The 25,955-nt window shown below is 45.5% G+C and overlaps 1 protein-coding gene across 4 annotated transcripts in view; it reads right to left on the bottom strand.

Moving 5' to 3' along the window:
• The window catches only part of ATP7B (ATPase copper transporting beta), a 91,337-nt gene that overhangs the window by 25,810 nt on the left and 39,572 nt on the right, over positions 1–25,955 (bottom strand). For 2 of the 4 annotated variants that reach the window (XM_084879307.1, XM_084879309.1), the window contains 8 exons: positions 24,282–25,509; positions 13,698–13,955; positions 11,673–11,836; positions 8,662–8,823; positions 5,576–5,652; positions 2,558–2,732; positions 1,019–1,252; positions 273–364 (listed from right to left, as the gene is read on the bottom strand). In XM_084879307.1, the coding sequence (XP_084735433.1) occupies positions 273–364; positions 1,019–1,252; positions 2,558–2,732; positions 5,576–5,652; positions 8,662–8,823; positions 11,673–11,836; positions 13,698–13,955; positions 24,282–25,464 (2,345 nt within the window). In that variant the 5' untranslated portion in view covers positions 25,465–25,509. The remainder of the gene's footprint in view (positions 1–272; positions 365–1,018; positions 1,253–2,557; positions 2,733–5,575; positions 5,653–8,661; positions 8,824–11,672; positions 11,837–13,697; positions 13,956–24,281; positions 25,510–25,955) is intronic. The other 2 variants (XM_084879308.1, XM_084879310.1) reach the window with 2 other exon arrangements.

Genomic DNA, 25,955 nt, shown 5'->3' on the forward strand with positions numbered 1-25,955 from the left:
TGACCACCACAAGCCTTCCTCTTCTAAATTCCAGGGATACGAATCGTCTGTACCTCTAATTTATCATTTGGCAGCATACAGCACTGTGAACTTGTGCTTATCTTTTGGTACTTCAATGCCTGGTGTACATGACTGGATTGAAGGAGGGATCTTACTGTGCACGTCTATGCCCGTCTTCACGAGGTCTGGTGTCACGGACACGATGGGTGTTCGATGTGCTACGACACAGACTGACATAAATTGACCAAGCACCCTGGATGAAGATAACCCACCTGATGACTGAGTTGTCCTCGCCAAGGGTCACCACGGTGGCTTCTGTGGCTTGGAGAGACATGAGTTTGGCAAGGGCTTCTGAGGTTTTGCTCTAAGAAATAACCAGAATGTAAAACAAGAACTATCATAGACTGACCCCTGCCGGACAAGTCTGCCCCCTAACACAGCACACCACAGAGCTATCCTGGCCGATGGGACAGACACTCCGCGCATCAACACAGCCTTGTCACCGCCACACTGAATGCACAAAGGCCACAGACTGAAAAAATAAAACAAATCTACCCACTGATAGTTTTCTTTTAGGTTCAAGCCCATTTCTTTGAGGGCCAGGACCCCATTCATTTATAAGATACATTAAAATGCTGACTACAATGCAAGTTACTTAAAATGGCATGACCCATTTTTAATAACCTGCATTCATGGAAATGCGGATTTCTAGACTAATAAGTAGTATACTCAGCTATGTACTAAGAGACGGTATGACCTCTGACCTGAAATCCAGGGTTCTTTTCATGACACAATGCACCGAACAAAGGTTTTAATAATTAACCAGATTAGCTGGGATTTCAGAAGTAGTAACCAATTTGGAGATTAGTGATCAAAGCACCTAATTATATGTAGGTTTCACATTTCTTTTAAGTCTTGCTCTAATTGTGTATAGTTAGTAATTCTATACATGGTGTTCAGATGTATTAAGATTTGTATTACTCAAGGAAGGGTTCTGGTAACATAAAGCTGCACTCACCTTTGCTACGTGTTCCAGCCACCGGCCCAGGGCGATGAACACAAAGAGCATGGGGGGGGTGTCAAAGAATGTCACCGGGCTCCTCTCGGCCTTCTCCGCCATGGCCACCACCAGGATGACCAGAGAGTAGACATAGGCAATGCTGGTGGCCAGCACGATGAGCACATCCATGTTGGTTGTTCTGTGACTCAGAGATTTGTAGGCCTGAACGTAGAAGTACCACCCACCGAGGAACTGAAAGACAGAGGAAGGGCAGCTCAAACAAGCAGGCACAGTGTTGAAGGAGCGAAGGGAGGCCTAGAGGCCCCTTGAGCTGGCAAATACTCTAGGCTCACCCACAATTTTGAGGTTATTTTTTCCTCTATAATCAATGGTTTTGAAATATATTTCCTAACTCAGAGGACTAATGGCCACAGGAATGGATAGTCAAGGGCATGGGAGACCCTCAAAACTCAGAGTACACAACCTAAATGCCCATGGTGACAATGGTAAAATAAATCCCGCTTCATTTATACTGAGGCCAATACTATGTAGTCCCTCTGAAGAATGTGTTAGATCTATAAGCCACCAGAGTGAAAGATGTACATGATTAAGTGGAAAAGGCAGTTATAAATTACTACATTTAATATGATGGGCCTGCCTTACATGAACATGTATATACACATTACATACGTAAATATTACCTACGTGGATAAAAGATACACAACCAGCTAGTAATAATAATAAGGTGACCTTGGGGAATGGCACTGGGCTGGAGGCAAGGTGCCAGCAATGAAAATATATCTTCTTTTTCCTTTTTACTTCAATGTGGATTGCATTGTTTACAATAAATGTGCATTACATTTGGAATTAAAAAGAAAATACAGGAAAAAATACATAAATCCTGCCCCTTGATAGTCCGAAACATTTTGTTATTAAGTCAGGAGTTTTACTTTATAACCCAAAAAATATGGAGGCCACACTTCCTAATAGAAAGACGGCCAGTTCCTTAATATTGCCCCCTAGAAGTTCCCTGAGGCCCGTCTCTTTTGAATTATAATTTCCTCAGAACCACATTTCTGCCTCTCAAGATAAGACATTAGAGAGAAGCTTGAGATACACCGTGATCTAACTGCTGCTTCTAACAACAAAGGTAAATTAAGCTCAATGAAAAGCAAACTGAAGGGCTCGCTTCGGCAGCACATATACTAAAATTAGCATGGCCCCTGCGCAAGGAGGACACGCAAATTCGTGAAGCGTTCCATATTTTTTTTAAAAGTAGAAGGAAAAAAAAAAAAAGAAAAGCAAACTGAAGACAACTGCTTCACCAATCCTTGCAGCAAGGTCGTTGCTGTCAGTCAGATGTCAATCATCTGCAATCAACAGTGAAACTGACAGAGAAACAAGATTCTCCTAAGTGCTCTGTGGCACAGGACACCCACTGCTGGATATAGATGGAAAAAGCAGCAGTGGGCCGGGGTGGTTCAGAAAAGCTGCAATAAAGTGCTGGTCACGCACAAGCATAAAAGGCAGAGGTTTGACCCTTTTTCTGATACGCACCTGGACAAAAGTACACAAGATAAGGAAGATGAGATTTAGAATCGACAATCCTGGAATGATGTTTTGATCCAGGGCCATAGACCCGTGGGGTTCTTTGCTGGGTATTAACATATAGATCATTATACCCATAACAGGGACGCCAAACACCAGGCTGCACAGGAAAGATTTCTTCCATCTGGAAAGCAATGAGTAATACCGACAGATCAGGTACCGCCTGCCACTTGGATCATGGCTGGGCCTCTTCTGAGAACTGAGAACTCAGCTTAAGATTTGCCTTTGTCACATGTGTGTGGCAAAATGAAAGTGCTAAATGGAAGAAAAGCTCTCTGTCTGACACAGGCCATTTGAGGGAGCACCTAAAGGTCTAAACTTTGCTGCAAGGTCATTCCTGAGATGTTTAGAACCAGCCCATGCCTGCCTTTGGCTGATGACGTGTTACCTCCAGCCTACAGGTGAGGCAGCCGAGGCCAGAAGCAATCTCACGCAAACTCCCAAGAAAAAAATAGATAAAGTAATCTTTTATTAGTATTAACTTACTTAGACATTTACTTTTAAAACCATCTACACCAATAAAAGAGAAACATGCAAATTGACCATCTCTCCACTATGCCCACCAGTCAATCATGAACAAATATGCAAATTAACCCAACAAAGATGGCGGTGGCCATGGGGCTGGAGGTAGCCGGAGGCTTGGGTTGCCCCTGGTGACAGAGGAAGCCAAGCTTCCCACCCACCTTGGGAGGGGGGAGGGGAGAAAGGAGGGGCTAGGAGCCTGGGTCACTGGGGGGCGTGGCCAGCCTAAAAACAGCCCTCAGCCCCCAACCCAGGCTGGCCAGGCACTCCAGTGCGACCCCCCACCCTAAAGGGGCTGTGACCAGCCTGAAAAGAGCTCGCAGCCCCACACCCAGGCTGGCCACATCCCCATGGAGTAAGAGTCTCTGCTGGGGGGCGTGGCCAGTCTGCAAACAGCCATTAGCACCTCACGGAGGCTGGCCAGGCATCCCAGCGAGGACCCCCACCCTGAAGGGGGCGTGGCCAGCTTGAAAACATGGGGGCGTGGCTGGACTGCAAACCACCACAGGCCCCTAGCCCAGGCCACCCCACGCCCCAAGGGAACCCCCACCCTGATCAGGTCACCCTTCAGAGCAAACCAGCTGTCCCCCACCCATGTACCAGGCCTCTATACTAATAAAAGGGTAATATGCTAATTAGACTGGGAGACCTTCCAGGAGACCTTCTGGATGTTCTTCTGGACAAAGCCATGGTGGCGGGGCTGAGGTAGAGGCGATTAGAGGCCAAGAGGGGAGGGCAGTTGTGGATGATCAGGTCAAGATAGGATGGCAGTTGTGGGTGATGGGGGGGGGGGGGGAGGGAAGAGAAGGGCAGTTGGGAGTGAGCAGACCAGCAGGGGGGCCAGTTGGAGGCAAGCAGGCTGTCAGTGGGGGTCAGTTGTAGGTGATCAGGACAGTGGGGAGGGGGCAGCAGACAGAGTGGTTAGGGGCAATCAGGCAGGCAGGTAAGCGGTTAGGTACCAGCAGTCCCAAATTGCGAGAGGGATATCCAACTGATAGTTTAGGCCCAATTCTTATAAACTGGCAGTAGGACATCCTTCGAGGAGTCCCAGATTGGAGAGAATGCAGGTCGGTCTGAGGGACACCCCACCCCCACCCCCGTGCACTGAATTTCATGCACCTGGCCACTAGTACTTAAAATAGTTGGGGAGAACAGTGAAGCTGTCTTATTGAACACTGAAATTTGAAACGGGGTTGGTCATCAGTGACAGCTGTGGTTTCACATTAGCTTCAGCATCCATGAAATTCTAACCAAATGGTTGTCGGGACTGATGCTCCTTAATTGAAAACCAATGCCTATGAGATTCAAGTCTCATCTTCTCAGGAGGGGATCCAAGACCCCAAGAATTAGCCCTCACTGGCTTTTCAGATGCCTCTCCTGCCGGCCCTCTGTTGCAGGCCAACCAACCACAGGAAACCACCTAAGAGTCCCTGAAGTTCCCTGCCTCTGTGCCCCTAGAATGCCCTCACTTCCACACCCCCACAGCCTGGGGAACGTCCACTCATCCTCGGAGGCCCAGATCATGTGTCCTCTGCTTCTTAGCTTCCAGACTTCCCAGAACTCTCTTGAATCATCACTTATCCATTCTTCTCCAGCCAGGGAATGGGCACCTCAACGGTAGGGACATTCTATTCATCCCCTACACCTAGCACAGTGTCCTGCATATGACAGTGGCCTTTTCTATTGAATGAATATATGAGCATCTGAAACAATGAATGAACTCAGATCTTCTGCTTCCCAGGTTATTTCCTTTCCAATTTGCTATGATTCTTGTCCTTGGATCACAGTTCTAGAACCCATTCTAATAGATTATCAAAATACTGTAAAATAAAAAATCCATGCTCCCTTCCTTCCAGCTTAAGTGCTGTCCCTGACCAGCTGGTGTGGCTGAGTGACTGAGTGTCAACCTAGAAACCAGGAAGTCACACTTCAATTTCTGGCCAGGGCACATGCCTAGGTTGTGGGCTCCATCCCCGGTAGGAGGCAAGCAAGAGGCAGTTGATCAATGAATCTCTTATGATATTTCTGTATCTCTCCCCCTTCTCCCTTCCTCTCTGAATTCAATTTTATATATATATATATATATATATATATAGTCCCATCTGTTAGCCACCAGTTATAGGTGGTTAGTTAAATTAAAATTAGTTAAATTAAATGAAATTTAAACTTTGGTTCCCTAGTCAGATTAGTTGCATTTTGAGTACTCAGTAGCTTAGCTAGTGGCTACCATTACGGGCACGCAGATATAGAACGTTTCTGTCACAGCAGAAAGGACTGGTGAACAGCACTAGAGGTTTAACATATCAAGGGTAAAGGCAACCAATCCAGTGGATAACACTGTGGGAAATCAGGGAAGCAGGGACACTGAGAAGCACAGAATAAGGCAGGGTCACGCCCAGGGAGAGGGAAGCAAGAGCTTCAGTTGATCTTTTCTGTTCCACCTACTGCTTTATTTCTGTCTTGTGGTCCAAGTGATGAGCGTTGGGGTTTCTCTGGGCCAGGGAAGCATGATAGCCGATTTCCTTATTATTAAAAGAGACGGGTGGGGGAAACAAAGAGAAAAGCACTTGGTTAAAACATGCATTGGTAGAAAGCATTTTACATCTTTTGATATTAGAAAGCTAATCTAAAATTGCCTTAGAGAAATGTACTGTGTTTTCCTCCCACAACTACACCCAAATCACTTTATGAATCCTGTCAGAGGACCCACACTATCTACGCTTAGAGGCTGCAGCATCCCAAGGAGATGGCTTCAGATGGCAATTCCTGTTCCTTCTGTCAACAAAGGCAGCAGGCTCTGGAGATAATAGCAGTGTGCCCCAAGCTGATCAGTGTTGAGTTGTAAACTCAGAATCTCTGAGTTAAGAAATCCCAAATAAGCGGCCAGGCCTGGAGCAGCAGCTGCCAGGCTGGGGGCGGCCAGGCCTGGAGCAGCAGCTGCCAGGCTGGGAGCGGCCAGGCCCAGAGCAGCAGCTGCCAGGCTGGGAGCGGCCAGGCCCGGAGCGGCCGGGCTCAGAGCAGCCGGGTCTTGTGCGGCCAGGCCTGGAGCAGCAGCTGCCAGGCTGGGAGGGGCCAGGCCCGGAGCAGCCGGGTTGGGTGTGGCCAGGCCCGGAGCAGCTCGCTCCTCGCCTGTCCCCGCCCCAAGGCTGCCTCTCAGACATGGCTGGAAACTTTTGCGGGAACTTGAGGGTCTGCTGAATCAAGTGATGAAGGCTTAGATCTGGATATGTTGAGTTAGTATAGCGCTGGTGTGTTGATCTGTGAGTGCCTTGTGCGGGGCCTGGATGAGGTTGGTTGACCTATTTGGAAATGTCTTTTGTGTGAAGTGTATCTTTGGGCATGTGGCGGTATTATTGATATGAGAAAATGCTAAGTGACTGATTTACTATCTGAAAAGAGATTTACTATCGGGGGAAAGGGAGGGAGGAAGAGACTGAACATAAACTATGCACCTATGGATGAGGACAATGGGGGAGGGGAAGGGGGCAGAAGGTGGGGTGGGAACCTGGTGGAGGGGGGAAGAAATAAGAAACCTTTGTAATAATATGAACAATAAAGATTGATTTTAAAAAAAAAGAAAGAAAGAAATCCCAAATAGAGTGGTCAGCTGCTCTCCTTCTCTGCAGGAGGAAACTGAGGGTCAGGAAGGTTAAATACTATGCCCAAAGGCACGGCATTATCAGAATACTCAGAGCCACTGCTCACTTCTCCAGGCTCTCGACCCAGGCCTCTTCCCGCAGAGCAGACCTGGGCTACTTCAGTATCTGCAAGCTGTCACTTCCACTGAGACCAGAGACCGCACCTCATTCTGATGCTGTCTTCAGGGATTAACCCAAACATTTCCTTTGCTGCCTCTCTTCTTTGCCCTCTCCGCCTTATTTGATCTGACCACTAATGTCTCTAATACCCTTTGGGAATACAAACAGAAAAAGCTGTCAGGAAATGTTCTGTCAGCTAACACAAAATAAAGAAGGGCTCCACAACTCTGGCACTGGGATTTCAGGCAAAAATTAAAGCTATGGTGGGAGAAAGAGCATCTAAGATAGTCTGAAGACAAATCCTTACACAACTAATACCACCTGAATTATACTAGGAAAAGATGCACCAGAATCACAAGAATGGAGGCCAGACATTGGCAGTCTACCTCCAGTAAGGGCAAAGAGGGGGGCCGTGCCAAGCTTAGAGAACAGCATGGAAGCCAGCGAGGGCATTATACAGGAGAAGGATACTGAGCCATGTTCAGAGTACCACCTTGACTCTCCCTACCACTTAGTATATCAGTCTGACTTCTTAGCCAAATCAATGCCATATCACAGACCTGTAGTACAGTAGAAATAGAAAGGCTGGTTAAGAGCTGGGTTTGAAAGGCAGTCCTACAACTTTTAGCTGGGCATCAGTGAACAAAGTACTTAGCCCCTCTTGGGATCTTTCCTCATCTGAGGATGAAGCTGTGCTGTCTGTCTCTGAGTGTGAGGCACTGTCCAGCAGTGCAGACTGACAGTATTATTTGAATGTCAAAAAGCTCCGCCAAGCCATTCAACAGACATCCCTCTTCAAACACATGCATGCAGCACACACACAGTGAAAAGTATAGACAAAATTAAACCTGCTACAAGATGTTTCCTTTCATTAAAAAGTTCTTAAGAAGTTGTTACCATTAAACTTCATCTACTTTCACCTTTAGTTGTTACAAGTTAATCTTGTTCGGTTTTGACTGTCTTAACCCATTAAGATCACCACTAATGCTCTTTCTCTTATGTTGCAGTATAATACAGACCTTAAGAAGGAAATGGTATGTCTGTGGACAAACTGAGTGGAACAGAGAGGTAGGGAGTGTGTGAAAACTATTCTAATTGATTTTCCAAAGGAGAAATTACCAAACTCTCCCATTATAAAGCAGGCCAAGCATAATGGCAAATGCATATATTTCTTTCAAATATCAAAATTTCTTTAGTCTATAAATACTTGGAACGGACATAAATCATACCTAAAAAGTATACTTAGGTGCCAAAACTGGTTTGGCTCAGTGGATAGAGCGTCAGCCTGCAGAACCGTAATCCAGCTTCGATTACGGTTAAGGGCATGTACCTTGGTTGTGGGCACATCCCCAGTAGGGGGTGTGCAGGAGGCACCTGATCGATGTTTCTAGCTCTCTATCCCTCTTCCTTCCTCTCTGTAAAAATAAATAAATAAATAAATAAAATATATTTTTTAAGTATACTTAGGTGATTTAACTCCATGTACCAGGTATCTTGGCAATATTGATGTTTCTCAGGAAATATCTGAAATTAAAACAATAACATCTTTTTTTCCCTCCAACATTCTTATTCATTTACTGCTTTTCCTCTTAGAATATATGATATTCACTTAACTTCAGTTTATTTTGTAATGATTCACTTTATATACATTGGAAAAGTTGAAGAATTTTAGGTGACCTTTTTCTCTTAGCTATATTCTCTCTCTCTCATTCTTAATAGGTATAAATTAGTTTTTTTTAAAAATGGGAATAATTTTTTAAATGACTGACTTACCTCAATAATTCTGACAATATCCCTCGGACCAATAACTTCAGGGTCAAACTTCACATGGGCTTTGCTGGTTGCAAGGGCCACGGAGGCATGGGTGATGCCATTCGTCCTCATGAGTTTGGACTCTATGTTGTGAACACAGGAAGCGCAGGTCATCCCAGTGATCTGCAGCACAAGATGACAAAAATCCTGCTGATCCAGAATAAAGAGGCACACAGGCAGCCAGAGCTTCTGAGCCTCCCCTCCTCCCACAGCACCCTCCCAAGACGGCACTCCCACCTTCAAACCCTGGGAGCAACATCTTCACCCGGATCCTTCATCCGGGGGCATCAAGAATAGAAACAGTGGTTCTTCCTCAACTCTGGTACAGGAGACACAGCCACTCTACTAAGCAGATGGCAAATGGCGGAAGCATGACTTCTGGCTCTGACAACGATGGGCTTTCATCAGCCAACTACTCTGTCTCAGACATCTCACCAGCAACACCAGAATAATAGCGCATGGCCCTTCTCTGCCTCAAACTGGTAAGGATGTGCAACTCCACAAAATCCTCTGAGCTCTTGAAATACTCTCTATGGTCCCGAGTGTTGCTGGTATCAGGTCTGTAGCTGTGGAATGTCAATAACTTATTATCAACAGGAGAAAATGATTTAGATTTAGTAAGTGAGTGATCAGTTAATGGAATTTGAGGCAGTCCCAGAGAATGAATAGATCATTTCCAGGTGAAAGTAAGAATAACCAGAGAGAGAGAAGCATGGGAAAAGACAAAAGGCAAGGCAGCACATGGTGTTCTGGCAACCATCAATAGTCAGCGTTGGCAGGGCACAGAATATGCAATGAAGAGGAAGCCTGCCATGTTGGCTGGCACCACATGAAGATCTCGAGCACCCAACTACAAAGGGTACCTAAGCCCTGGCCAGGTGCTCAATGGTTAAAGCGTCAGCCCTCGGACTGAAGGAGCATGGGTTCGATTCTGGTCAAGGGCATATACCTTGGTTACAGGCTCAATCCTTGGCCCCTGTTGGGGAGTGTATGGAGGCAATCAATCTATATATGTCTCTCACATAGATGTTTCTCTCTCTATGTCTCTCCCTCTCCCTTCCATTCTAATTAAAAAATCAATGAGGAAAATATCCTCAGGTGAAGATTAACAAAAAAATAAAATAATAAAATAAAATAAAACAAAAATAAAAAGGATTGCTAAGCCAGCACTTGATGGGACGTCATGGAAGGATGGGAAGTCATTGAGGGGTAATGAGTACTGGAATGAGACTAGAGCTGCACTTTGAAATCTGGTCAGTAATCCAAAAATCAAGTATTAGAAGAGATGGAAGAGTCCCATGTGGAATTGGGGGAAAAAGAGAAGCAAGCTCTTCTATAATGGGATAGAAGGAAGAGAAGGAAAGGGAGGAACATCACGCAGACAAGAAGCTTACTGGCTGGCATGTGGCTGTGCAAATAGAATTTTATAAAGTCTATAAATATTCCAACGTTGCTTCTAAGCTATTGTTTTACTTTAATAGCAGTAATAGGTAACACTTACTGCACACTTGCAACTTGCCAGGCACTGCCCTAGGCACTATCCTGCTCACATCAACCCTTCAAGGTAGAACTCAGTAACCCCAGCACTAGGAGGTTTAGGAATGTGTCCAGTCACACACCAGTGAGCGGCAGAGCTGGAGCCTGGCTCTGCACTCGGCAGCAAGCATCAGGAGGTGATCTCACAGACCAGGGAAGACACATCCCTGCAGCGAGAGCCTGAATTCAAGCCCCGTGCAAGCTCTGCTGCTCTGCCATGCCCTGCTGTGTATCTTGACTTGAGAAACAGGAATGAGACATTCCATCCCTGTAATATGTAGAAGGCAAACCAGATAATTCACTCCTCCAAGTCTCAGTGGACATTTCCCAGAACACCATTACATACAAACAAAATGTCTAAACATGTGATGACAAAAACATTGCTCAAAAAAGTTTCACCTTTCCCAACAAGATTCTTGGTTCAGATTTTTCCACACCACAGTGGTCTGAGCAGGGTGCCTGCTTGAGCTGTAATCCAGTGAGTATCACGCTTTCCCACTCAACACACATGGGAGGCCCACCCAAAGCAAAGACTTCACTCAACAAAGAACCACGTATCATCAGGTCAAAGTGCCATTCGTGTCCTTAATACTTATTCTTCAAACATTTACTTACTATTAGGCAATGACTAAACATAGGAAGGAAGTAAAAGATTCTTTTACCTTAGTAACACAGCATTACTCAATTCCTTGTGCATTTTTTCTATGCCTGCTTTATTTATACAAAACAAGGTTTGTACGTAAGTGCTTGTAAACATAGCATTTTCAAAATAGTAGACATGCCTGTTGTTTTCAACCATTTGTTGACACATGCAGCTGGCAACAATAGACAGAAAACACACCTCGCACCCCCCACCCCCTCGGCACCACCACCACCACCACCACCACCCTACCCCTGACACCATAACCACACTGGGAACAGCAACTGTACTTGGCCTTCACCCAGACTGAGCACTTTGGGATAATCCTGTCACCAGTTACCTTTTGGATGCCCCTGTGCCCACTACAAACCCCTCCACCTGTAATGACACCGGCTACAGTGCCAATTCACCTCCTCTAGCTTCAAGACACCGCGGCCATTCTAGTTTCCTCTATGCAGGCTGTATGGAGTGTCCCTCTTCAATTCCCTCCAACCATCAACTCGGGACAGTCGCCATTTTAATTAAATTCATCTTTCTCCGACACTCCCACCATCTCCTCCTCCTTCTCCTAATAGCCTGAATGTGCCCAATGGGATTCACTCCTGTGACTTTTCTGACGTAACAAACATTCCTTCACAAAATGAAAAGGTCCTGTAGGCTTCAATACAAAATAATACAAAGAAAACAACAGCAAACTTGATATACGCAAGATGGGGAAAGCTGACTGATCACATTTGCAGGTTGTCAGATGCCTGCCTCCCGCTAGCCCCAGCTCCAACTCAGTCACTGTACTTACAATCAGCTCAATGTCGCCATCGGAGCCCGTGTAGTCTTCCATCACTGTTGCCCCAAAGCCCAAGTTCTGGATGAACTGAGCTATCTCCAGTGGCTGGATGACTTCTGGATTGTACTTAACTTCTGCCTTTCCGGCCATCAAGGCAACCAGCACAGAGAGAATACCTGAAACCATCAAGCTACAGCTGTAAGACACTAGGCAAGGTCTCTGGGTGTTCAACATAACCTAGAAAAACAACAACAACAACAACAACAAAACATCTGCCCCTGAAGTCTCTGGAACAGTGATTCTCAAACTTAGCCTGCACATTAGGACCGTTCGGGGAACTTTTAACTACCATCATGCCTGGCTCTTAACCCAGACCAATTAAATAGGATCTGCAGGTGAGTGTGAAGCATCTTTTTCAAAGCTCCCCAAGGGATTCTAATGTATAGCCAAGAATGTGAACCACTGTTCTAGAACAATATTTCTCATACTTCAATCGGCATATGAGTCACTTTGAAGACCTTATTAAACTACAGACTCTGGTTCAGTGGGTCTGGGGTAGTATCTGAGGTTCTGCAGGTCAGCCAGCTCCCAGGTGCTGCTGGCCCGGGGGGCCCCTCCGAGTAAGGCTGTAGGATACCCGATGGGTGCAAGCATCTCAAAGCAAGGGATCTAGTCTGCAGCCAGCAACTACTGTTACAGTAAAGATATACTTTTTCTTCAGTCACTTTCATATAAAGAAAAATAATTTTCAAAACTGGTTTTCCATATATTTTTTTCAGTTTCTGATCATTCCAAGAAGTGAAAAAGAAATCCCATGGACTATCTTGCTAATATCACTATTGCATTTGTTTAAGGGGGAAAAGGTTTATTGATATAGATGAAAGCAACAATGTGCTTTAAAAATGCCATAAGGGACCTGACCAGTATTCCCAGAGGTTAGATCATCAGTCTGAACACCAAAGGGTCATGGGTTTGATTAGGTAGTTACCTTGTTGTAGTTTGTTCCCCACCCCCTGTTGGGGTGCATGCGGGAGGCAACTGATCAATGTGTCTCTCTCAACAACTATTGATATGTCTCTCTCACATCAATGTTTCTCCCCTCCCTCTCTTCTTTCTTCCCTCTCTCCCACTCTTGCTCCCTTCCACTCTCTCTCAAAAGCAATAGAAGAAAAAAAAATCCTTGGGTAAGGATTAACAACAACAAAAAAAATGCCATAAAGGATAAAAATAAGGGATTCAAGTCAGAACAGAAACATAGGCACTGTGAGATCCAGGTTAATTTTATGGGTAGCCTTTCTGTGGGTGACAAGGAAGTCTTTTTAACACCTCACTTTGAACAAGGTCATTCTAAAGCTCCTGGGAGCTAAAAGAGGCTAGACAAAGTGTCATCCTAATTTAGGGTTGACTCTGAGGGCCAGGGAGACACATCAGAGAGACACATGAAAACACTGGAGGGAGAAAAAGGAAAATTTTTCTAACTCTGGTGGCATGGGAGGGTCATGGTTAAAATATTTTCCAAACAAAAATTTGGGAATATTGAAATATTAAGAAAATATTGAACATGTAGTTTGGAAGAAGACTTTGGCAAATCCACAGCACTCTATAGTTTACAGGGGGGAAAAATGAAATATTTGAAATTGGAACTTCACAAAATACAGGCTATTTATTCACTTGATACTAAGAGGTTGATGGAATTTGGAGGAGAAAGTTAAGGATACTAAAAGGACAAGCCAACTGAGAGGCTACCAATGGAATGTGCCATGACCTCTAAAGTGGAATTCCCATAGTTAACTTATTCAGACACATTTATCTCAAACAAACTAAATACCTCTTAAAGAACAGATGCCAACTGCCCTCGAACATTAGGCAAACATGTATATTTCATATAATAAACTTGCTTCCAGATTATCAGGGTTACTGATAAATGCAAACAGTGGAGACTGAAAGGACAGCATGGTGCCCCATTTTGCTGAATTCAGTGTTGGACAGTCCAGATGCAGCATTCCCAGTGGAACATGGGTGGGCATAGTCTCTTACCGGCTTTTTTCAGCAGGTTTCTCTCTATGTTAGACACACAAGAAGCACAGGTCATGCCTGTGATCTGTAAAAAGCACTTCTTTGGTGTCACTGTTGTGGAGGCTTGTGGGGACTTTGCTGAGAGGCCAGAGCTGTGGATTTTAGGGGTGCCCCCAGCATGGAGAGCCACTTTCTGTACAGGAACAGGCATGCCAGTTGTAGTCTGTGCTGTGGAATTCGCCACACTATGCTCTCCAATATGGTTGCCAGGATAGTCTGCTGGAATAAAATGTCAGAAATCATTCAAGTTAGAATAAATACTTGAGATTTTCTTCACAGCCAGAGGTCAAGCCTGACTACCTAATAGAATAGTAGAATGCTAATTAACCATACCTTCACAACACCCACCAGCCAATCAGGAATGAGTATGCAAATTAACCCAACAAAGACCATAGGTTAATTTGGGTACCTGGGTGCAGAGCAGCTGGGGTGGGGCAGGACCCCTGCATCATCGCCATGGCAACGACGCAGGTGTTCCTTCCCACCCCTGGCAGCTCCAGGCCTCTGAGCAGCGTGGGAAGGCAGAAAGGTGGCTCTGGCCTGGAGCGAAGGCGGTGCTGGCAACCAGGGAAAGGAAGGCCCACTATGGCAGGAATCTTTGCACATCCAGCTTCTAGTATTCAGATAAAAGCTTGGAGAGGTTACATCGGTTGGCCATTTCATCACTGTTTCTCTCTTAGGCACACAATTACAGATACATGAAATATGCCAATACTTGAAGAATGAAATGGTCTTGTTAGATGAATGCTCTAATTAGATGAGGATAATAAAAAGAACTCACCAGGCACTTTGCTAAACACATGTGTGACCTCCTTTAATCTTAAAGTAGCTATGTGATAAATACTACTATTATTCCCATTTTATAGATAAAAAAATGAGTTACATGAAATTAATAATTTGACCCAAACCCCTCAGGTTGTAATAGTGAAGCTAGCTTTGAACCAGGTCTGTTTAACTATAGGCTCTGTTCCTTTAACTGTTATTACATTCTAGTTAGCAGAGGTTTGCTCCCTCCCCATGAGAATCAAAACGATCCAAAACATTTTATTGAGTTGTCTGTCTTTTTCTTATTGTTTACAGAAGTCTTATATATTCTGGACATGAATCCTTACTCAGTGGATTGAACTACATATATCTGCTCTCAGTCTATGGTTTATGTTTTCACTCTCATCTAATGGAGTCTCTTTTGATAAAAGAAGTCCTTAATTTAATGAAGCCCATTATCCATCAATCAGGCCTATGATATACTTTAAATTAACATTTATACATGTATGAGGTGATAGTCAAGGATAACTTCTTTCCACTAGGATATCCTATTGATCTGGCCCCATATATTGAAAAGACCATCCTTTCTCCCACTAAATTACAAGGATTTTGGGGAGCTGTTGTTCTTTCTTCCACAAATGTATACACAGATGTAACTGATTTTTGTCAAACAAATAAAATTACAGAATGTTTTCATCCAGAAAGTCACATGATTTTAGTGATACAAAATAGCTATGATGTAGAAAAGATAATTACATAACTTAATGATGAAATCCCATTTGAAAATCCACTGCTGCAGAAGATAAAAGTTGGCATTAACCTGTATTGACAACAGACCATGAATTTTAAGTTTCCCTTCTGAATAAATCTCAAATCTTAGAATGTTTTGCTCATTTTCTGAAATGTGCTCAAATTATTTACATTCACTTTAAGAGTCCAGTTGATCAATACTTTCAGCACCTTCATGGAAGATCCTCAGTACTCTGGCCTTCCAGGACCCCTACAGTATTGCCGCAAAGACACAGTTCACTCTCCTAGACTTTATCATTGTTCAAAATGACTCTACCCGTGCTGTCTCAATCTCACAAATTCTATTCTATGGCCACCTCTTAACACTCGACCTCCTGTACCCATCGACCCTCCTGTACCCATCAACCTCTTCCTATTTTCCCTGTCCTCTGGATTCACCTGCCTTTCTATCCAAATATCGTGGTCAACAATCTCCATAATATTCATGCTATTATAGAGCACATCATACCCTTACTAACCTACAATTTACACACTGCTATTTTCAACATTGAGGTCTGACTCAACTAAATTCTGGGCTTCTGGAGCTTGCTAAAGAAAGTTAAAATAAGTTAACAAAAACCCATACAAGCTTATGTTACTGGAACTTTTATTAATCTATGTGAACACCACGGGTGAGCATATAAATTGAATAGGCTTTCTAGATGATTACTTGGCAATATGTATTATTAAGACCAGTTCCTCTAACTGTTTGGTACTTAGTAGAGGTACAATAAATATTTGTGTTGGAATTTAATAATGTTTATACCTTGTAACCCAGCATTTGTACTTTCAGATATTTAATAAAGTATGTATACAAAGATTTAGCCTCAAAGATGCCCATCAATATTATTTACAATCACCTGAACACAAAATAGATGGGAACAGTCTACGAGAACTCTGACTGAGTAATGGTACAGCCATATGATGGAACACTATGCAGATATAAGAATGGAGCTTACAAGGATGATTATAATAAATTGCAGAGGAAAAAAAGATATTACAAAACTATGTCTAATACAAACCTACATGTTTCTAAATATAAATTATATATGCTTTGGGAAAAGTCTTCCAGACCATATATGAACCGAAGTGAACCATGTGGACTTTGAGGGAAGAGAATTCCAGACAGAGATGACAGCAACAACAAGCCAAATATGAGGACTCCAAAGGGGTCAGAGAGGTAATGGGTGAGGAAGGGGGCTTCTACATCACCATAAGGGCTCCTCCTCTTACAATATGAGAAGGGAGAGTTCTGGAGCATCAGCAGAATAATAGGATCTCTGTGAATGCTGGGCAGGGAAAACACTGCAAGAATGAAAATCAGGAAATAGAGTTACCTGTTCAGAGCCTCTTGCAAGATCTAGGAGACAGATAGTAGTGGTGTTGACCAGGGTGCTGACCTGTGCAACCTTATACCCAAGCTTCATCTAAGCCAGACTGCTTTCAAGACATACCCGGAGGACTCCTGTCTGTGGGCCTATGCTTGTGTCTCCCCTGCCCAGTGTGCCTATGAAATCTTAAACATTTTGATATCCTATCTAAGCCCTCCTCCAACACTACCTCTACCATCAAGTGTCTGGGAGCCCCAAACCAGATGCTGGACTTTCTCCTTTACCAACACCTTACTTGTTGCAATTATTCCAAACCTGCCTTGGATGATGGGTCTCTGTGATCTGCTACCCCACCGAACCACATACAGGCAGGTGCTAGACTCTGAGTACAGTGCCTGAGACCCAGAAGATCCTCCAACACATGCTGGTACGAGAGAACCGTGCCCAAAAAGTAGTATTACATACTTACAACAGTGAGAGGAATATGTTATACCTAACAGATGACTTTTCCTCACACTATATTCATATATCTATCCACCTATCCATCAATTTATTCTTCATTCAAAAAATAATTACCATGTAATCAGTAAACAGATGCAGAGCTGCCTTCTAGATAAAAACCAGGTCTAAGTGTATTCTTCGCTGTCAAATTATAACTGCAGAAACCTTATTTTCTTTAATCTGGACTTTTATTTTTACTTTTCCCTTGACTCAACTGGCCTCACCCAGCACCCTGACTCAACCACCTCCCTCTCCTTTGCTTAATCATTAAGCCCTCAGGACAATGGATTCTGGTCAGCACCCAGTAGTCTTAGGATCAAGGTCCTGGGCCTACTGACTATAGAGACAGAGTTTTCAGTCCAACTAAAGACAATATCTTGGCCTCAGTTGTGTTTTAGTTCCTGATCCAGGAAAGTGGAAAGATCTCACAGAACAAATCCTTGCAAAGTTGGACAGAGTAACTCCATAACTGACATTAGGACCAAATGCAATGATGAATTACCCTATCACAACTCTAATTCCTTTAGTCACTATGACTAATGACCTTTTCCCTGTATAATCTACCCCCGGAAGCCGTCGGAGAGCCAGGTCATTGAGCACGAGCTACCTGTGACTCCGGGCATGGCACCATCTCCTTCACAAATCCTTACTTTCTTGGCTACAAACTCCTGTTCATGTCTTATTGCCTTTGATGTGTGTACTTTGCTGTGTGCAGGTAAATGGCCCCTTTCAGTCTGGTAACACAATAAAATGGCTGAAATTCAAAGCCTGTCACTTGCCTATGTGCTCGCACAGACCTCCCTTCCTGCGCTCCGCTTCATCATTAAGGGTTCTGACCCCTGCAAATCACTTACCCAGGCTTTCTTGTCAACTAGTTTCTGATTAAATTTGGCACACAGGAGGTAAAAAGTGGGGGAAGATAGTACAGAAAGGGGGAAAATAAAAGTGTTTCCCTTCTGTCTATTACAATCCCAGCTCCTGGCTCTAGCCTTTCTTTTTTTGTTGTTGTTAATCCTCACCTTGAGGATATTTTTTTTTTCTTGAGGATATTTTTTCCATTGATTTTTAGAGAGAGTGGAAGAGATGGGGAGAAGAAAGAGAAACATCAATGTGAGAGAGACACATCAATTGGTTGCCTCCTGCATGTGCCTGGATCAGAGCTGGGAATCAATCCTGCAACTCGGGTACATGCCCTTCACTGATTATCAAACCGGAAAACTGGAAACCCTTCAGTTTGCAGGCTGACACTCTACCACTTAGCAACACTGGTCAGGGCCTGGCTATCGCCTTTCCCTTCTTAGTTTCAATAGCACCAGTTGCCACCAGGCAACCTTGGCCTTGGGCTCTTATAACGCCCTCTTCCCTCAGAACCACCAGCCTGGAGGTGGTGGCTTCTGCTAGTGCTAATCTAGGGTTTCCTTCCTATTCTGTTTGGTTTTTCAGCTAAAATCTCTGTAAATAGTTTCCTAGATTAAAGCCCTCCATTGAGCTACCCTGTGACCCTGCTGGTCACAGCCCATTATTTTCTTTCCCTTTCATTTTCTTCACAAATACCTACTAGGTGCTGGGTGCTACTGAGTCAAAGAAGAAACAAATCACATGGTTTGAAAACTTGTCCTCAAGGAGTTCCCATTCAATCCAGAATGAATAATCAAATACAAATGATGCCTTTTAAACATTTAATTGGCTATAAGGGGTAGTCACAGCACATTTACAATTTATCCTAAATTCAGATTGACAGGTAATGTCCAGCTAAATTTGAATTTCAGAAAAAACACGAATAATCTTTTAGTATAAGTATGTCCCATGCAGTATTTGGGACATACTTATACTAAAATACCTCTTGGGCCGGGACCGGTTTGGCTCAGTGGATAGAGCGTTGGCCTGCGGACTGAAAGGTCCCGGGTTCGATTCCGGGCAAGGGCATGTACCTTGGTTGCGGGCACAACCCCAGTGGGGGGTGTGCAAGAGGCAGCTGATCGATAATTCTCTCTCATCGATGTTTCTAACTCTCTATCCCTCTCTCTTCCTCCCTGTGAAAAATCAATAAAATATATATTAAAAAAATAAAATAAAAGAGAATCCAAGATAGCTGCTCGGGTAGACACCTAACCGCAGCAGCACACAACAATTTCAATGGAATACAACTAAAATGTAGAGTGGACATCGCCCAGAGCTACAGGTAGTCGACTGACTGAAAATTCTACAACAAGAAGGAAAGAGAAAACCAGAAGGAAAATCAGAGGAGCTGAAAAAAAGCCTAAGGTACAGAGACATGCTGCGCGCTCGCACGCACGCGCGCGGAGAGGTCGCAGCCGGAGAGGAGAGGGCTGGGTGCTGCCCGGCGTTCCCTAGCAGGAAGGAAATAAAACCCCCAGCCTGGGCTGAACCCCTGAACCGGCAGCGCTGAGCCCCAGTTATGGGCCAGACCCTGGGGACCCAGGCTCTGGCAGGGGGAGACGGGGCTGTGAGGCGGAATCCCAGGCGAGCAGCGAAAAACAGGGCCCCCGAAGTCGCGCGCACATTGCACGCAGAGGACTGAATGTTGACTCAGATGCTGGATTACCCTAGCCGGAAGGAACAGGGCCTCCGGCGGCGCTGAGCCTCAGTCCGGACTGCTCTGAACCCCAGTTCTAGGCCAATCCCTGGGGACCCAGGCTCAAGTAGAGGGAGACAGGGCTGTGAGGTGGAGTCATGGGAGAGCAGCGAAAGGCCGAGCCCCCGGAGTCACGCACATCGCATGCAAGGGAAGGAATGTTGACTCTGATGCGGGATTGCCCTGGAGGGAAGGAAACGGGAGCCCCGGCTGTGTTGTGCCCCAGTTTCGACTGCTCTGAACCCCAGTCCTGGACCAGACCCTGGGGACCCAGGCTCGAGCAGGGGGAGACGGGGCTGTGAGGCGGAATCCCAGGGGAGTGGCGAAAAGCGGAGCCCCCAGAGTCGCGCTCACTGAGCACAGAGGACAGTCTGTTGACTCTGATCCTAGACTCCCCTAGCGGGAAAGAGAAAAAAAAGCTCCAGACTGGAGGAATGCGACAGGGAGCAGGAGCCCCTGCTGGACACCAGCCAGCCGGCAGGGAGCCGGGCGACGGGGCCCCCAGGGCGGGGGTGCCCCTGAGCCTTCGACCTCTGAGCGCAGGCAATGGAGCCAAGGCCTTGGGCTGCTTCCTGGGCGGCGCCGACCCTGGCAACAGATGGGAGCAGCGCGGGAGTCCTCGGAGAACAAAGGGGTGCCACAGGCTAACCTGCTGAGCTCCCAGGACAAGCAGGAAGAAACCAAAGTTCTCAATGTGAAGAAATCAAGTGAGAGCAAAAGATAGTAAAATTACTTAAGAAAGAATACAAAGAAGATCTTGAAAAATCAAAGACTAAGTCAGAACTCAACTCACCAGCCAACATTGCAACATATATGAGTTTAAAAAAAAAAATTTAAAAAAAAAGGACAGAATGTTGGAACAGCGGCGGCCAGGCCTAGAATACCCAGGCACAAGGCAGTGGCAGCCGGGCCCAGAGCAGCAACGGCCAGGCCCCAGAGCAGCAGCAGCCAGAACTAGAGCAACAACAGCCAGCACTGGAGCAGCCAGACCTGGAGCAGTGGCAGCCAGGCCTGAGGCGGAGGCAGCCAAGCCCAGGGTGGCCAGTCCAGGAACACCCAGACCCGGAGTGGCCAGGCCCGGAGAAGCCGGGCCCAGAGCAGCCGGGTTGGGAGCAGCCAGGCCCAGAACAGCAGTAGCCAAGCCCGGAGCATCCAGGCTGGGAGCGGCCAGACTCGGAGCGGCCGGGCCTGGGGCAGCCGGGCCCAGAGCAGCCGGGTCGGGTGTGGCCAGGCCCGGAGCAGCAGCTGCCAGACTGGGAGCAGCCAGGCCCGGAACAGCCGGGTCTGGTACGGCCAGGCCCAAAGCAGCGGTTGCCAGGCTGGGAGCAGCCAGGCCCGGAACAGCCAGGCCCGGAACAGCTCCCTCCTCGCCTGCCCCTGCCCCACGGCTGCCTCTCAGACATGGCTGGAAACTTTTGTGGGAACTTGAGGGTCTGCTGAATCAAGTGATGAAGGCTTAGATCTGGATGTGTTGAATTGGTATAGGGCTGGAGTGTTGATCTGTGAGTGCCTTGGGTGGGGCCTGGATGAGGCTGGTTGACCTATTTGGAAATGTCTTTTGTGTGAAATGTATCATTGGGCATGTGGAGGTATTATTGATATGAGAAAATGCTAAGTAACTGATTTACTATCTGAAAAGGGATTTACTATCGGGGAAAGGGAGCGAGGAAGAGACTGAACATAAACTGCACCTATGGATGAGGACAATGGGGGATGGGGAGGGGGTGGAGGGTGGGGTGGGAACCTGGTGGAGGGAGGAAGAAATGAGGAACCTTTGTAATAATATGAACAATAAAGATTGATTAAAAAAATAAAAAATAAAATAAAATAAAATAAAATACCTCTTGGGATAAACATAACTCTTATAACTCTGGCCAAAAAAAAATCACTGGGGTTTTTTTCTTTTAGGTATAGTTTAGGTTTAGTTTAATCCAAATATTCTGGGTTACATAATTCAATGAAAATTTCTTTTTACTGCCAATACCTGATTCCACTGTTGAAAAACCTTAAATTTCACAGATATAACATGATGGCTTCATACTACATTTCTCACCTTTTGAGTACAGAATTTACTGTTCTTTTGTGTTTTCCTTATTGATTTTTATTTTAAATAAATAAACAAAAACCCACCTCCTTCCTGAAACTTGGTACAAAGACAAAGTACAGACGGGGCCAAGTCACCCCACCTGACTTACCCACTCCTTTTAAGGTGTGTGTGTGCAGTGAAGTATCACACAGAGCAAACTTTGCAGGGAGAAATTCTCTCAGTGGCGGTCAGAAAATGGAGAAATGGATGTGGGAAACTCAAGTGCAGCTGGCCCTGAGTATGGTCAGTGGGCTTTTGTCCACAAGTTCTTAGGGATGAGCATGAAGCTCCAGCCAGAAGCTGAGAAACTGTCTACATCCTAGATCACCTGCATTTGCACTGACATACAGGGCATGTATCTTGGAACCTAAACAGTAAACACATTACCACTCACATAGCTGTCCCTCCTTATCTTCAGCCTCTCACACCCCCCCCCCCAATCTTCTACTCCACACTGTCCCTTCCAGGCCTCAGCTACTGGAGGTCTGCACCTCCCTATCATCATGTAGGCAGTGAGCAATTCCAGCTGATGGCCTCCTCTTAGTTAAACCTTAGCCTCTCTGGACCCTCATTTATTTCTAGGACTCTTCCCTCTTCTCATGTCATTTGCCAGCAAGATCCTCCTCCTATAGTGCCACCACCCCTAACCCCCTATTCCTTCCACACCAGTACCATCACATTCCTCCTCTGCTCCTTCCCTTCTCACACTCACTCTTCCTAGGTCCTCTGTCATCTCTGGCTCCAATCACACACATCTGCATTTCCAGCCCCACTCGCCCAGAAGTTCGGGACTCACCAGCCCAGCCACCCTCCAGCATCTGCCTCAGCTGGGGCTCCTCCCAGCTCTCCCTTCCTCGCTGGCCTGCCCCCATCACACACACCCTAATCTGACACCAGACCTGACCTGAGTGTCTTCCAAACCCATCTCTTATTCTCCAGCCCACATTTCTCACCCAGCCTCTTATGTGGGCTCACTGCCGCAACCCCACTGCACCCTGACACTGTCTGGTTTCCTAAAACATAATTTGGTCTGTACTTCCTCTGATTAAAATCTTCTGGTGACTCCCCTTACCTTTATAATAAAGTCTAAACTCAACTTGACATGCAGGGCCTATTTGAAGTGGCCCAGGCACCATCCACCACCCTCAGTGAGCCCTCACACTCAGGCCACTCTCCTCTTCTCTGCAGCTTCCCCAACACACTGTGCTGCCTCTCAGGCCTCCGGACCACTGTCCAGGCTGCTTCCCCGCCCCTCCTGCCCCACCCAGCCCCCTGCCCCTCACTGGCTCACTCCCACTCACTCTCCCAGAGACCTGCCTGAGCTGGGAGCTTGGCTCAGGTGTCCCGCGCCTGGGCTTGCACAGGACTTGTCCCGTTACACTGCCAGGGTTCCTTCCTCTCAGAGCCCTTCTCACTACAACATAAGCTCTCAGGGAAGCCATGTGGCACTCACCCAGTAGCCTACAACTCACACAATCCTGATGTACGAGAGAAATTATGCTATATTTGCTAGGCTCCTCTGTAAGGAAATGAGAAGAGGGGGAGAGCAGGGATGGCCACAACCAGGGAGGTTGACATCAAGTTAAGTGGACCCTTTGTGCTTTTGTGGAAAACTTCACCACACCCATCTTCTCACATCATCAAGGGGAGCAAAGGAAATCATCCTTAAGTCCTTCCCTTACTTCCCACTTTCAAGAGAATGGGCTCTGGGTGATGAGACTAATATTACATTATTTTTATGATTTTATTCTGTTTAGCAGAAAAATCTTCAGGGAGGATGATGATGATTCCTTTGGTCAGAGAAAGACCTGATATTTCTACTGTACTCTTTTTTTTTTTTTTTTTTTGGTATAGCAAAGGTGGAAATTTATTGAAGAACAAGTACAGACTTCAGAGTGGGGAGAGGGAAAGAATCTCACAGCATAGACTCCCATGTTGGGAAGGAAAAAACCCCCCGCCTCCCACTGTACTCTTTTTAAAAGCCAAGGTGCCTCAGTGATTGAGCATCGATTTATGAACCGGGAGGTCACAGTTCAATTCCCAATCAGGCACACACCTGAGTTGTGGGCTTGATCCCTAGTGGGGTGCTTGCAGGAGGCAGCTAACCAATGATTTTCTCTCATCATTGATGTTTCTATCTCTCTCTCCCTCTCCCTTCTTCTCTGAAATCAATAAAAATATTTTTTAAAACAAAACAAATAAACAAAAACAGAATCAAGGTTCTGTTCAGAAAAGAATCAAAGAATCCAAGGACCTCAGCATTTTAGTCCCAGCTACACAAGAGACAAAATCTAAATAAGCACTTGGAAATTCTATTCCTTCTGGCCTGAAAAAGTTAACACACAAGGGAAAGTTGCAGAATTCTGTTCCTGTGGTCCACATGCGAGGCAGTGAGTGTGGCTCACCTGTCCAAACACGCGGGTAAGATGCCATAAGACACAAAGAGAAAGGAGACAACCTCAGGGTTAACTACATACCAGAAGCAATGGAAACCTCAAATCCCATTTCTTCTACAGCAGCTCGGAGCTCTTCTGGGTTAATTATAGAGGGATCATAGAGAATCGTTCCAGTCCCATCAGCCAGAGAGACTGTTATTTGCTGCACACCTTCCCTTTGGGAGATCAGGCCTTCGATGGACTGGACACAGGATGCACAGGACATGCCAGCAATAACAAGCACCATGGTACAGCACTCGCCTTGCACGTGGGTTCTCTGGGCAGGAACAGGGGAGTGATGTGCAGAAGACCTGTTATCTGTCCCACTTCCTTCTGCTCCATCAGGAAGAGAAACTTTAAAGTTCCCTGGTGGAAGAACCTCAATCGCCTTCTGCAGGGCCTCCGGGGAGACATAAGAAGGATGGTACTGTACTTGGGCAGATCTGTTCTCCAAGGACACCTGAATATTTTGAACTCCTGGGAGTTTGCTGATATTTTCTTCAATATTCCGGACACAGGACTGACAGTGCATTCCATCTATGCTCAGCTGCAGGGTTACCACATGGCTCCCTTGCTGCTCCAAGGTCTGAGAGTTATTGACATTCTGGTTAAAAGTTGAAGGTGTCTTTGAGTAAGTGCTCTGTAACCGCTCAATATCAATTTGTCCCAGGCTTAGAGGAGCCACTTTGTTCTTGATGACAGCTTCAAACCCCATGTCGTTGACATGGTCCCTGAGGTCTTGAGGTTGAATAAGATAAGGTTGATAAATGATGACTGCCTCTTGGTTGCTGAGTGAGACTCTGACTCTCACCACTCCTTGCAGTTTCCCAATCTTGCCTTCTATGGAGTTGACACAGGACTGGCAGGTCATGCCCTTCACTCGAAGCTTGACCACAGCCTCCAGGGCTGGCAAGGATCTTAAAGGCCAGGAGTCAGCCTTTCCTTCTGCAATGCTGGCCTCGAAGCCCATGTCTTCAATTTGAAAGCAAACATGTGGCAGGCTCATAACTGATGGCACATATTTTACAATTGCGTTGCCTTGTTCCAGGGAAACCTTAATACTCACAATGCCTTTCAAACTGGAAATCCTGCTCTCAATAGACTTTACACATGACTGGCAAGTCATGCCCAAAATGCTGATGGTGCCACTGGTTGTCTGCAAAGGGCATGTACCGTCCAGACTATCTTCATAGCCAACATTTTCAAAGGCAAAACTCTCCTTCATTGTTGGTTCCCAGCCACGAGCAGGCAAAGAAAATTTAGACAAAATCTAAAAGAAAAAGAAATAACCTTTTTTATTCTTAAAACAACATTTTTTTTCTAAATTATTCCACCTTGTCTGTTACTGAGAAAATCGAAAACAATGCCACTGGTGTCGAAACATCCCAAGAGTACAAGAGCATAAAAAGCCGGGAAAGAGAGCCATCACAGTTGACCTTGAACAATGCAGGGGCTGGGGATGCCAATTCCTATAGTAAAAAATCTGCATATAACTTTGATTCCACAAAAACTTAACACCCAGCCCTTCACATCCATAAATTCCCAACCTTAGATCTAAAAGGTTGACCCTTGAACAACACAGGTTTGAACTGTACGGGTCCACTTATCCGTGTTGTTCAAAGATCAATTATGTTTATCAAATGAAAGGGTTCAAACAGGTTCCTTTTAGTTCTGACATTCTGTGATTCTAACCTACAAGTCAACTTGCCTACCTTA

This window comes from Pipistrellus hanaki (assembly GCF_964339955.1).
Source record: "Pipistrellus hanaki genome assembly, chromosome: 3".
NCBI classification, from domain to species: Eukaryota; Metazoa; Chordata; class Mammalia; order Chiroptera; family Vespertilionidae; genus Pipistrellus; species Pipistrellus hanaki.